Source organism: Hemicordylus capensis, chromosome 4, assembly GCF_027244095.1.
Source record: "Hemicordylus capensis ecotype Gifberg chromosome 4, rHemCap1.1.pri, whole genome shotgun sequence".
NCBI classification, from domain to species: Eukaryota; Metazoa; Chordata; class Lepidosauria; order Squamata; family Cordylidae; genus Hemicordylus; species Hemicordylus capensis.
The window spans coordinates 211158799-211172398 of NC_069660.1; the positions used below are offsets into that span (position 1 = coordinate 211158799).

The 13600-nt window shown below is 41.2% G+C and overlaps 1 protein-coding gene across 1 annotated transcript in view; it reads right to left on the reverse strand.

Moving 5' to 3' along the window:
- The window catches only part of LOC128323509 (uncharacterized), a 309256-nt gene that overhangs the window by 61354 nt on the left and 234302 nt on the right, over positions 1–13600 (reverse strand). Inside the window, exons 18-19 of the mRNA XM_053246776.1 lie at positions 13239–13491; positions 9624–9787 (exon numbers count right to left, since the gene is read on the reverse strand). Of these exons, the coding sequence (XP_053102751.1) occupies positions 9624–9787; positions 13239–13491 (417 nt within the window). The remainder of the gene's footprint in view (positions 1–9623; positions 9788–13238; positions 13492–13600) is intronic.

Here is a 13600-nt window from a genome sequence, read left to right on the forward strand (position 1 = left end):
CTGCACACTGTGCTCCTGTCGCCCAATGCTGCTTCCCAAGTCCAGACGCTGGAGCTGCTGGAATGTGGGGACTGTAGCCATCTGGAGTGCTGGCATGCCTCTATTGCTGATGCTGGGGGCAGCAGGGGAGCAAAGTGACCCATGACGGGGCACGTAGCAGTGGTGCTGCCCATCTCTAGCTTGGTGTGTGACACTGCTGCTGCCCACTGCCTCTTCTCCGGCTCAGCTGCTCACCCAACTGGAGCATGAGGGCTGGAGCTGGCATGCCTTAGCCGAGCCATCATTGGTGGGGGGGGGGGAGGCAGGGACTGAAGGAGTGGTGGTGGGAATGAAGGGGTGGACAGGTGCTCTAGTTTGCACCCAGGCTGCCTTCAACCTTGCTCTGCCACTGGGGAGCCGGCTTGGAGAGAAAGTCTCTCCGAGCTGGCTGGCTTTGGTCTGATAGGAAATAGCAGGATTTCTTACACAACAAGGATTTTAGTCAGAGTTATGACTATTGGGGCCCCCTGCTGTCATGTTGGAAATCTTTCTGATAATGCCCGACAATGGGCATATTGGTCCTATATTCCTTTTTGATCAATACATAGGAACATAGGAAACTGCCATATACTGAGTCAGACCAGTGGTCTATCTAGCTCAGTGTTGTCTTCACAGACTGGCAGCGGCTTCTCCAAGGTTGCAGGCAGGAATCTCTCTCAGCCCTATCTTGGAGAAGCCAGGGAGGGAACTTGAAACCTTCTGCTCTTCCCAGAGCGGCTCCATCCCCTGAGGGGAATATCTTGCAGTGCTCACACATCAAGTCTCCCATTCATATGCAACCAGGGCAGACCCTGCTTAGCTATGGGGACAAGTCACGCTTGCTACCACAAGACCAGCTCTCCTCTCCTACAACTGCCAGGTGTACTTGAAAAGTGGGAGAGACCGTGTAAACCTTCTTATATGCAGTCTACGAGGCAGTTCTCTCACACAGCCAAGACCGGGCTAAAAAAGACAAGCCTGTTCTTGGCTGCTCATAAGAATCTCACCACACCTCAGCGGCCAACCCACCTCTGAAGCCCACCACTTAAATGAGGTTAAGATAGTGACCATTCCCTTAGCCCCATTTCCCTGATAGTCTACTAGGGGTGTGCACAAAACTGCTTTGCCTGGGCATGTTTAGTTTTGGCGCCCCGAACTAGAACCCTAGCTCAGCTTGAGTTCGAGCTGATTCAGTGGTTCTAAGTTAAAATAAAAAAGGCTCGAGGTCGAGCCAAACCGGGCCGGGTTGAGGGTGAGCCCTTGAGCCGGGATGGTTGAAAGGCGAACTGGCTCAACCCCCTGCTTGCAACTGGGGCTGAGAGACTGTGGGGCTCCTGGCGGGGGGGGGGGGGGCGGAATCCCCACAATGCTTTGTGCACTTGCGGGATTTCATCCTGGTCCCTGACACTCCATGCTGCCTGGGACAGTGGAGGATCGTCTAGACATGCGATGCGTGTGCCCAGCAACAAAGGAGTGGTCATCTGAGGGGAAGGTAAGTTTAAGCAGCCTTCCCTGCCACCCACTCAGTAACCCTCTCACTCAACCATGAGAATGGGCTCTAAGGCTTCTTTACAGTATGTGACGGGGGAGATTTTGGTGTGGCATTTTTGCATACCGAAGCATTGCCAAAATTGTGCATGAGTGCACACTTCTACACCAGTTGTAAGTAAAGAACAGGCATAACATAACGGCTAAAAGCTTTTTCATAGAGAGTTGATGATTTAAATTATAACAATGAATGAAATTCAGTTGATAAAGAAATGCTTTGAAGACTCCATTCGGAGTGGAGGTTTAGATGCAATGCATTTACTGCACCAACCCCAAAATTAGCTATGTAGAATAGGACATGAAACTGTGTCCTAAATGCTAAAAACTACGTTCTGAGGAAAAGAATGAGGACAAATGGGTAGCTTGTCTGGAAAAAGAATCTCAAGCAACATACCTGTACTAATATAGCACACTCTAAGAACCGCCAAAGAACTGGCAGAATTGGCAGATTAAATCTCTTTTTTTCTAGTCACATTATTTCATACTGGCTATATAAATATGCTTTTCAAATAATTATAAGTCAGGATTTTTATTTTTATTTATTGTTAAATTTATACCCCGCCTTTTATTAAGAAAATCCCAAGGTGGATACATTCCTAATAATAGAATACTTGCCAACATGTCCCTATTTTCCCATTCAGGTGAATGGGAAAATAGGGACATATTGGCAGGTATGTTGTAATAGCGTAAGATCTCCATCATTGTCTATGGAAGATCTAATCTAGGTTTAAAAGCAAATAAGTGAGCAATGCTTTTTTAAATATATGATTCCAGTTGAGGATCCATTCCCAAATGCACTGAATATATATCTCTCTGTTGAAATTCCTTATTGTGCCTCTAGAGTTTTTAAATCCAGCCATATCTATTATTATTCATTTGCTAGATAATGCTCTCAAAGTATTATCTGCCAAGATCTTCTTACTGATATTAGATCTTATTCCACTAAAATATAGCTACTGTAAGTTGCTTTTCATATTAGCAATTTAACATGATCTGCCACTTATCTTACTGGTTAAGAATTAGAATTTGCAATTTACACTTGCTTGGTTAATGGAACATTTTTAATTATGTAAAATTTAATGTGGCTTAATTACTGTCAATTTACTGCCACAAACATTTTCTATATGAAGTTTTTAATTATATGGCAGACAATCCTGTGTTTAACTTTGACTTTAGTAATGTTTACGAAGTCTCTCTCAGAAATGATCCACTCTAAGTGAGCATCCAGATCCTCGTGTTTTTTTCTTGTCATATTTCATTTCCAGTTTTCTCCTTCACATCTCTCGTACTAACCTTGGAATGTCTCCACTACATACACCAGGCCTGCCAAACTTGTACATAGGAACATAGAAAGCTGACATATACTGAGTCAGGCCATTGGTCTATCTAGCTCAGTATTGTCCTCACAGACTGGCAGTGGCTTCTCCAAGGTTGCAGGCAGGAATCTCTCTCAGCCCTATCTTGGAGAAGCCAGGGAGGGAACTTGGAACCTTCTGCTCTTCCCAGAGTGGCTCCATCCCCTGAGGGGAATATCTTATAGTGCTCACACTTCTAGTCTCCCATTCATATGCAACCAGAGAGGACCCTGCTTAGCTATGGGGGCAAGTCATACTTGCTACCACAAGACCAGCTCTCCTCTCTGATTGTGACCAACCTACCTGAACACAGCACACTGGTCATATCCTGTGGCCATGTAGAGCTGCTTGAAAACTCACCTGATTCTGCAGCCCTCAGATTCCAGGGCTTCTGCACATAGCCAGTGTACTGTTTTGGACTTGGGAGATCACAAGTTGTGCAGACTGACATACACCCTTTTTGTTCACAGAACGGTGACCAAGGTTTAAAAACAAATCTTAGTAAGTACTGAATTTGTGAAATTGCACTCAGTTCATCTGTGCATCTGCTTGATAATTTTAGGCCAGACTACAAATAAAAAGGGAGGGAAGCGAGCCTGAGATGCGGCCGTGAAGTAGCCTTCTGACTTCTATTGAAAGAAATTAGCAGAAAAGGTGTGTCATTGAAACCATTATTGGAGGCTCTAGAAAATTTGATACAATTACACTAGCTCACTGTAAAAAAAGAAAGAAAAAGAAAAGGCCTTGATAATAAACAAAGCTCAGAGACCTCGGAGGTCCAGTCCAACCCTCTGCTCAGTACAAGAAATTACTACAATATCCCAGTAAAATCATAGAAAGCTATTATATTTATTAATAATTACTGCTGCTACTACTACTACCACTACTACTACCACTACCACCACTATTACTACCACCACTACATTAGTATTATTGGATGGGACAGCGGTCAGGAAGAGGGATAGCACAAGACCTCTGTACAGAAATGTGTGCCTCTTTAACATGATACAAAGTTTTGTGCATCTGCATCCACATTAGGAAAAGGAGCACATACGGAGATATACAGTATCATGGCAGGTGGGTTTTTCTCTTTCCTACATGAAATGTCAGAAACAGAACATGTATAAATTGTGCAATTTCAGATGTCTCTTTACTCAACATCATGTCTGCAATAGTGACTACAAGATCATACAAGATTAAAAGGATCATGACAGAACACTCTAGAGGTCAGTTCCACCTTTTGACAACCAAACGTCCAGGGATATTTTGAAGATTAAAGTATATGTAAATCTCAGTACAATCAAATTTGCAGTGGAAAAAAATCATAACTGAACTTACATCAATAAGAAAGGAAAGTACTATCTAGAATGTTTTGAGATTGAAGGTGTTCTAGTCTCATAGTGTGGATATGTTTGTAGTGTGGATATGCACTTAATGAACTAAGATGGCTTCCCCTGTGCCCTAACACTTTTAGCACATTAGCCCCTATCATTCAAATTATAAGGTGCCACAAGCACAGAGCAGCAGGCGCACAGAAGTCATGTCACATCAGTGGTGTCCAGAGGGCAAAAGGGTATACATTTTGCAAAAGCAGAACCAGATGTCTCAAGCCTTCTATGCAATGCACTCAGAGCAAGAAGCTTTTGAAAGATCTCTAAGGAATGATAAGAAAGAGGAAATCTAACTTTCCTCTCACAATCCTTGCTTTAGCTTTTGGATGTCATTTAATGATATCGGCCACCTAAAATTGCCAGCCATGTTAGGGCTCTGGTATCTGCTACCCACTCTTTGGAGGTGTACCTAGGAAAATGAGCAGGGATGACCACACATGCAAATCTTTCTAAGAGGGGTCTTCCTCCCCCTGGCTACAATATAACCTCTGTTTCCTTTTATTCTTGCAACCATTTTGTGAGGCAGATTAAATTGGGAAAGTTTTGTGTATGTAATATCCACCAGTGAGCTTTTAGCAATAGCACTTACATTTATATACCGCTCTATAGCCGGAGCTCTCTAAGCGGTTTACAATGATTTTAGCATATTGCCCCCAACATTCTGGGTACTCATTTTACCGACCTCGGAAGGATGGAAGGCTGAGTCAACCTTGAGCCCCTGGTCAGGATCGAACTTGTAACTTTCTGGTTACAGGGCGACAGTTTTACAACTGTGCCACCAGGGGCTTTTACTGTGGATCGGTTTAGGGGTGGACACCTGCAAGTTCTGTGCAGAACATGAAGATATAACTTGTTGATTTCTAACTAAAGAAGATTAATCCATGACACTGACTGCCATTCCAATCCAGATTAATGCTGCTGCACCACGAGTGTAAGGATGTTGTGCTGGCTTGTTCTGCTAAATTGGGAGCTCACACTCCAAACAAGTGCTACACTGGTACTTGTGCAATCTGTGAGGCACCTCCTGCTGTGAAATCTTTTCTCAGTCCACATATGTTTCAGGGAATAAGTACAATGCTTCTGTATGTTGGCCAAGGCTACAAGAGATTGTGCAACTTTGAGTATCTGATCAGCTACGGAACCTTCTTATTCGTGTGCCTCTTTGTTTATTGCACTAGTTTGGATGCCAACCAATATTTTTAAGCGGCCGTTAACTTGGGATCCTGTTTTTGATCACATCCTGGATATCATTCCTGCTACCTGCCAGAACTAAAGTCTGAGATGTGTGTCCTCAGAATCACAATTCTATACTCAGGTATCCCCCATTCCTCCTCCTCCTCCTCCTCCACCACCACCACCACCACCACATAAATTACGTATAAATTGTGCAAATAAGTGAATTCATACATACTTAGTAAATCTGAATAAATTATTCTGCTTCTAGCAGAGCAGGCAATGAGCTGGGCTGGACACTTGATCCCTGTCCAACTCCCATACCAATTTAACTACTCAGAGATTTGATTAGGTCCTCACAAATATATTCCTTCCTTCCCTCCCATTATTATTGTCAATAACAAAGTGTCACAATTTTTTTCTTATTTTGACATGTCATACCTCTTTTGTTCTGTTCTATATGTTACTTGAGATCTTGACTGATCTGCAATTAACCTGTTGCCACCATTACTTTCAATTTGCAGAGGAGCTGAGCTCTTGCAAGGAGCTCAGCTTTGATCTAGCATATGGCAGGTCTTAATTGTCCTAATTATCAACTGCATCCTAGCCCGTGGAATGAAACTGAACAGAGTAGATCAGATCTATGGCTGATAGTTTGCCACCCAATACAGGCAATGCTTGCAAGTCCTAAGTTTAATTTTATGTATAAAAGGCATTTGAATGAGATTTGCATTCAAGTGTAAATGGGCAAAAGATGCAAAGTTTATGCATGTTAACATGTATATGGGCACATTAAGCCTAAATATCTTAATACACAAGCAGGTGCTTCTGGTAGCCACTAAGAAATGAATTTATCAATAGACATTTCACTGCACAATAAAACAAACATTGCTCTTTTTCAAAATTCAGGTATAATTAAATGGTTTGCTTTGTATTTGCTACAGAGCAAATTGCTTAGGAAAGCTTATATAGTGTAACAAGTTTTATTATGCATGCTTTGCTTTATTATTTTGTTATGAAGAATTTTAAAAGATACATTGTCCAATGAAGTACCTTTTCTTCTTTATTGTACAACATTACAGAAAGATTGATCCAGAAGGGAAAGAATCTTTGATGATCCTGCACCTGTTCCCCAGACAATGAAGATGTTCATAATATTCTCATAAAAATCTGCCTTACAAATGTTTTAATTTAAATTAATTTTCCTGAGTAATAAACGACAGCAGCTAAAACTTATGAAGCCATTCAAAACTATTAAGTCAATGATTAAGAAGGCATTAACATCTCAAAAACTAATTAACTAGACTACCAGTACATTGGACTTGTGTACAGCTTCCAGGAATGTAGAAGATTTGAATTTCTTAGATTGAATATTCCCCTCACCCCCTGCTTGATGCAATGGAGCTTCAGAGAATATAAAGACAATGAAATGATTTGCTTGTATGCAAACGATTCATCTTCGGCAATCTCATTTGCCAGTCTGCAAAAATGTCTTTGCATTAGCTAGAATATGTGTACATGTTGATATTAGTATTATGTTTTTAATTTTGGTAGGGCTGAGCTGAAAATGAGGGGGGCAGGTGCTACAAAGGTGACATTTTGAGAAGCATTTTTTTTTAAACAAAAAGAACTGTGATCTCTGAAAGGGAAAAATTACAATGAAATTGGGATCCCTCCTTCTCTCTTGTCAAAGAACTTGCCAGGGAAAGGAAAGGGATGCTGCTGAATTCCCCAGATGGGAATTTGTCTCTATTTGGGTGTCACCATAAAGAACATGGGAAGTTGCTTTTGTGAGGGGAACTGGTTCAAAAAGTGCACCTCATTTCAGGTTAATCTAAATTTCCCCATTAATAGTTGCTATTTAATTGAGATACAACTTTTTGTAGGGGTGTGTGTGTGTGTGTGTGTGTGTGTGTGTGTGTGTTCTTCTTATTAATTCATTTGTGTCCGACTCTCAGTCACTCTATGGATCAATGCACTCCATGCCATAATATCTCGTACAGCTTCCTTTAATTCCACCATGGTCATTCTGGTGTCATTTTTAATGTGGTGCCTCAAGTGAGGACATGTTTGATGTTACTTCCAGGTAGTTTTTCCAAACATTATTTTGAGCTAGACTGGGAAATGCATAGATTCCAAGGGGAAGGTGGGCTTTGGACGTTTCATGGTTCTAAGACAGAAAAGTGGTGGTGGTGTTTCCACTGGGAATCCCATAACAATATTACTTAATTCTATGGGTGGGTACAGAGGTGCACCTAGGCAATTTTGGAGCCTGGACCTAAAGGCCTCCCCCCACCCTTTGCTGCCAGATAAGCTGCCAAGCACTATTTTTTACACCAGAACATGCTCAGGGAAAGCTGAATTTTATTTTATTTTTTGTATTTTTAGAAGAGATTCTGAATAAGAGACTTCCCAGTGACATGCAGATACTACCTTTTGCATAGACAATCCTGCCACTTCAATTAGCTGGAAGCACTCCATCCCCCACTCACTCACTCACTCTCACTGTTACATGTTGCTGTTCTCTGGACAGGACTGCTCTGGTGGTGGTTCTCTGTTGGTGGTTCTCTGTTGGTGTTGGTGTGTGCGTATATGTGTGTGTGTGTGCACGCACACACAGTGGCAAGCAAGGGAGGCACATGCTGGCTGACTCTCTGCAGGTGCTTGCCTGGTGCTACTGTTTGCCTCTGCCACTCATGCCAGTAGTAACGGCTTGGTGGGGAAGGTAGTCAATCTCTCTCTCTGTCTGTCTATATCTCTAGTACATAGACTTTGTTTGGAGCTCCCTTGCAGCAGCCTCCGCTCGGGTTGACGGCACAGGCATGATCATGGGCAGGCGGTGCAGGCCCAGCCGCACCCAGCCCTCAGCACTCTCCCAGCCCTTGCAACAGGAGATTGGGTGCCCCACCTGCGGGACATTTGGGGGGGCCCTGGGTGGTGGAGGGCTGGACTTTGGACCAGATGTCTGGTGCAAAGGGTGCCACTGGGTATGGAAAAAAAACAGATTTCTTGCTCACCAGTACCTGTTGGTGATTTTTTTATGTTTAGTGATGCAAAATTTCCATCAGATTCACCTCTTAGATTCTGTGACCAAATAGCATGAACTATGTTCATAACATAACATAATCAATGTAATCAGTCTATTTAAATACATTATATTCTTCCACATTTCCCCCAACATATTGGAATTTATATTTTGAATTTTTTGTAATGCATTGGGAGATTGGAATCTAGGGAAGGCAGATTCAGCCTTTGGAGATATATGTGGGCAGGCTAAGAGCTTTGTAACTAAATATTCAGCTGCCTTACACTGAGGTCATTCACACAAGCAAAAAACTGTCTTCTATCCAGGTTTGGGAGCTGTGTGTGCTCCCAATTTTCAGTTGTGTGGGTGCAAACAACTAGGTAGCAGGAGGGAGAAGTGATTGTGTGGAAGCAAGGCAGGAGGGAAAATGACCAAGGTTTTCCTTCTACAGTTTTTGCTTGTGTGAATGACCTCACTAAGTTAGACCACTGGTCCATTTAAACAAGCATAGTCTACTCTGAAGAGCAGTGGATGTCTCAAGTTTGTCCTAGCCCTGCTAACTTTAGATTCTTTTAACTAGAGATTCTAAATATTGCAACTGTGATCTTCTGCATGCAAAGCATGTGCACTACTACTGAGCTATAGCCCATCCTGTAAATACCATTCCCTGACATCATTCTGGCATTCTGGTTTCTCAACATTTAGCATAAACTATAATGATTAAAAGGAGAAACCTTCTCTTAAAAATGAATGCTGAGAATCTCAGGAGCCGGAATGTTATACTATAAAATAATCATAGGCCACTCTCAGACCTAGGGAAATTCTAACTCAGGCACACTCTGTAGAGGAAGAAAGTTCAAGTCAATGAGAACCAAGTAGTGGATTAGCATCCTAATGACAATACTGTCATGCAGAGTAACTAGGACCAAGTATAGGCTTCTCTTATTAATTTGATGTTATTCTCATTGATTCATTATGAATGCAGCCTGCAGTATCTGTGATCCATTTTTCTGTATACCTTATCTACCTAACATTTTGTATCATGATATCTTTTGGAAGTAGAGGGCAATACAGTAGTTAGAATTTAAATGGCAAAAAGGAAGAAAAGCTTACCTTATAAAATATAGGTACAATGTTGTAGAAGAAATAATGAACAGAATTGTGTAAAGCAGAATGGTTATCAATATACCAGGAATGCCGGATTCTTCTGTTCTTAAAAAAAGCCAGTACAGCTTAGCACAATCAGCAATGGGCTTATCTGTGGCATAATGAAGTCGCTGCAATGTTTTAAAAAAGGACCAAGGTATGAAAGCATGAATAACAATGACATAAAAAATTGTTATGTTTTAACTTTTACACCACCTGGTGATTTCTATTTCAGGCAGTATAGAAATATGATAGATAGATAGATAGATAGATAGTTCCCCACTCAGCCATGATGAAACTAATTGGATGACATTGGGCCAGTTATTTTCTCACGCCTAACCTACCTCACAGGTAGGACAACTTGAGCTCTTGGAAGAAAAGCACAATATAACAACAAACAACAACAACAACCATAATAATAGAGCAACAACAATAATAACAGAGCCTGAAGGAAATCCGGAGCTAGAGCATCCCCAACAGCCTCTCCAGCCTCTGCTTGAAGAGCCCACCTACACCTAGGTGATCGTCAAACTGCTCTGACCATTTGAAAGTTTCTCCTAATGTTAAACCAAAATATACTAGACTATAACTTAAGCTCATTGGATCTAGTCATAAAGCAGGAATGGTTAAGGGTTGTCATCAACACAGGAGTGACATGGCACCCTGGCTGGTGCTAATCCCTGTCCAGTTTTGGGGGCAGTTGTCTGGCTCCACTATTATGACTGGTGGAGAGGTTTTGCACTTGCTATGAATTCTTGTAGTGGATGTGTTGTAGTGGATGTAGCAGATGTGTTGTAGGCCCTGGTCAACATCCAACCTAAATTACTTAACAGTACTTCTCAGGAATTTTGCTAAAGGACTACTTAATTTCAATAGGATTACTCAGGAGTTAGTCTGGACATCAGCCTCTCTATATAATGTTCTTTCAACTTTATGACAATGTTGGTATGGTGCTGACCACCAATTTGAAACTTGCAAAGCAGCCATTTTAGCTGCCTCTTAGCACTGGGCTGCCCCTTCTATTGATTTCAGTGGCACTGTGTATGTCCTTTCCCCCCTCAAGATTGCACACAAAGAATTCAATCCTCAGTTTGCAAGTTGATCCTATGTACTTTTAATCTACAGTAAGTCATCAACCAATGATTTTAATAGGATTTATTTAATCTTAAACACCCCCGGTATTGTAATGGAAGCTATTAATTACATTAGGGACAATTCAGCCCGCTGGACAAGATGCTAGTGTCTTCCTTGTTCTGCTATCATCTTGCATCTCTCATCCTCCGCTACCTTCTGTATCATGGGAGTATTATATCTGACAGGATTGTCAAGAAGAAGAATGAGGGCCACTTAGTTAACACATTATATATGGGGGATATCTTCACAGGTCACTGGAGCAGACCTGATATGAGACTCAGAAAGCATTCTATATATTAAAAATGCTAGGAAAATGGTCAATCAACCAGTATTCCATTGGTTTGCCTGGTAAAACAATGTTCTGTCAGATAACCAGAACTGGAGTATAAAAAGCTTGTCAAGCTTCTGCCAGGTTCTGCCTATGATCCCCCAGTTCTCCCTTGGCTCCGCCTCTGAGGGTCTAAGCTGGTTTCTTATGGGCTAGCCTCATCCAAGGGCCCAGTATTTTAAAAATGGCAAGTTGGAAATCCTAATAATTTATGGTGGTAAACAATATGTCAGATAGTTACAGGATAGGTCTTACTTCATACTCAATATCCGCTCACACAACTGTTTTGAGGGTTTTTATAGCACACTGTCAAGTGATCTGTATTTTTCTCTCTAATAATAAAAAAATGAAAGTGAGTCAATGTGGGACCCTATTTTCCAGGGCTATCAATCTGTCGACTTTCATAAGCGCTAAGTCCACTTAGAATTTTAAAAGATATTAGATCATTAAAATAACTCATGTCACATTACCACAACATAACATTTTAAAATGCTTGATCTAAAATAAATTGATTGGCGAGTAAATCTGAAATAGCAGCTGAAGGAATGCCAAGGGCGGGAAGCAAAATTGCAAGTACAAATATGGAAAACACATGTAAGGGATTCAGTTTCATTTTGAAATGGGATATGCCCCTTTGCTTGGTATTCAGTCAAATGTGTTCCTTGTGAGGGTAATTTTGGTAGAAACTATTTCCAATTTTCAGTACAGAGCAAGATGTATTTTTCAGAAAGTCTCAAATCAAAGTCAAATTAGAGTGGTCTCCGACTGTCAGTTTTCAAGTCTCTTTGGGTCTCTGCTTGAACCTGCTGCAGAGGAAACTGACATATCAGTATTCATATCATAGTTGTCTTAAACCAGAAGCAAGAAACCTGATGTGCTGCTAAGTGTTTGGAGCATGTTCTAGTCATCTAGTGCATATAATATCTATGGGGAAAACCTGGTCTACTAACATCATCTGCAATCTGAGAATATATGGTTAATATTTGTTTGAATACAACTGAAAGAATGGGGGTGAAAATGACTCTTATTACCACTGTGCGTACTTCCAGCAGTTCAAGAATATAGCAATGAACCTGGCTTCTGAAGCTTAGAACACTACAGCTCTGTCCTGGGTGGCTGTCTCTAACTTTGATGCCACAGTTCCATCATTAGTCCAAGGCAGTTACTTGAGGGAGGCGGTAAGGTGTGCTGAGATAAAACTGAGTTGCAACAGAAGTTCTGTGCAATATCTTATGAATAATTGTAAATAAATATCTGTTATTCATATTCCAGAAGTCTCTTTGCTCCTGAATTCCTTAGCTATATACAAAAAGCAGAACATTTATAAAATCCTCAAAGCTCCTTCTCCTTCTCTACCCATTTCTCTTCTTCCCAAAGACACTGGAAAGGGCTTTCTTAGCCCAAGTTATGGGCTAAGGAAGCCCATAACTTAGCCCTGGGCACTGTCCCTCTTTACATAATGGAGAAGTGAATGCACACACACTCTCCAGTACACAATGGTGAAGTTTATGACCTGGGAAACCCAACCAAAGCCCACTTGTGTGATTCTCAAAGAAGAGGGGGAGAAATCGGAGCCACAGTGTGGAGCATAGAGTTTCAGTTCCTCACTTGTAAAATAGCAATACTAATTACATTCTTAACAAAGTTGTTGCAGAAATGGACAAGATTGATACTCAAAGGACTTTGAATATTAGAAGAGCCATAAATGTGATTAATAGCAACAAACAGAAGTCATTTCTCTACATGTTATGCTGTCCAGATATCACTTTGAAGGGCGGGCTCTGTCATATTACTTTTTGTAAGCTCATTTCTTTTAAAAGATTTTTTAGCTTTCCGACAATATAGCCATTGTCTCCAAGGCTGCTGCAACTGTGCTTTTAAAAAAATCTATATTTTTGTATTATGCTTTATTCAATTTACAGAGAGAAAGGAGATATTTTATTTGTACATTATCATACACCTTTTAATCAAAAATGTGATTAATAACATACAATTTATTTAATGTTTTTAACTTTTGAATTCTGTCGCCAGAGGTGGAATTTTCTATCATTCTTTGAGTCACTGAATACAACAAACTTCTACATCAAGGACTCACATCCATGTTATTTTAAGTGACTTACCCTCAGGACTGCATCCACTATAAACACTGCCAAGGGGTCTAGCACTGTCCAGAGTCCCCAAGCCATGATCAGCTTTGACAAGTAAGAAGGGAATGAACCAAACAACAGCTGACAGCCCCATCTCATCAGAACCATAAGAAGCATCACTGTGTTTAAGGTCAAAGGTCCAACCACAACCATGGCCAACTCTTCACTGGTGTGTAGCAAAGAGTTCTGGTAGCACAAATCCACTGTGTGAGGATAGAATTGGAATCTGGAAATAAAGATGGTGAGGAGGAGATAGGGAGATTATTTTCCTTCATCTACTGAGACAGTAATCCTATGCACACTTATATTGGAGTAAGCTTCATGGAAATCAGAGG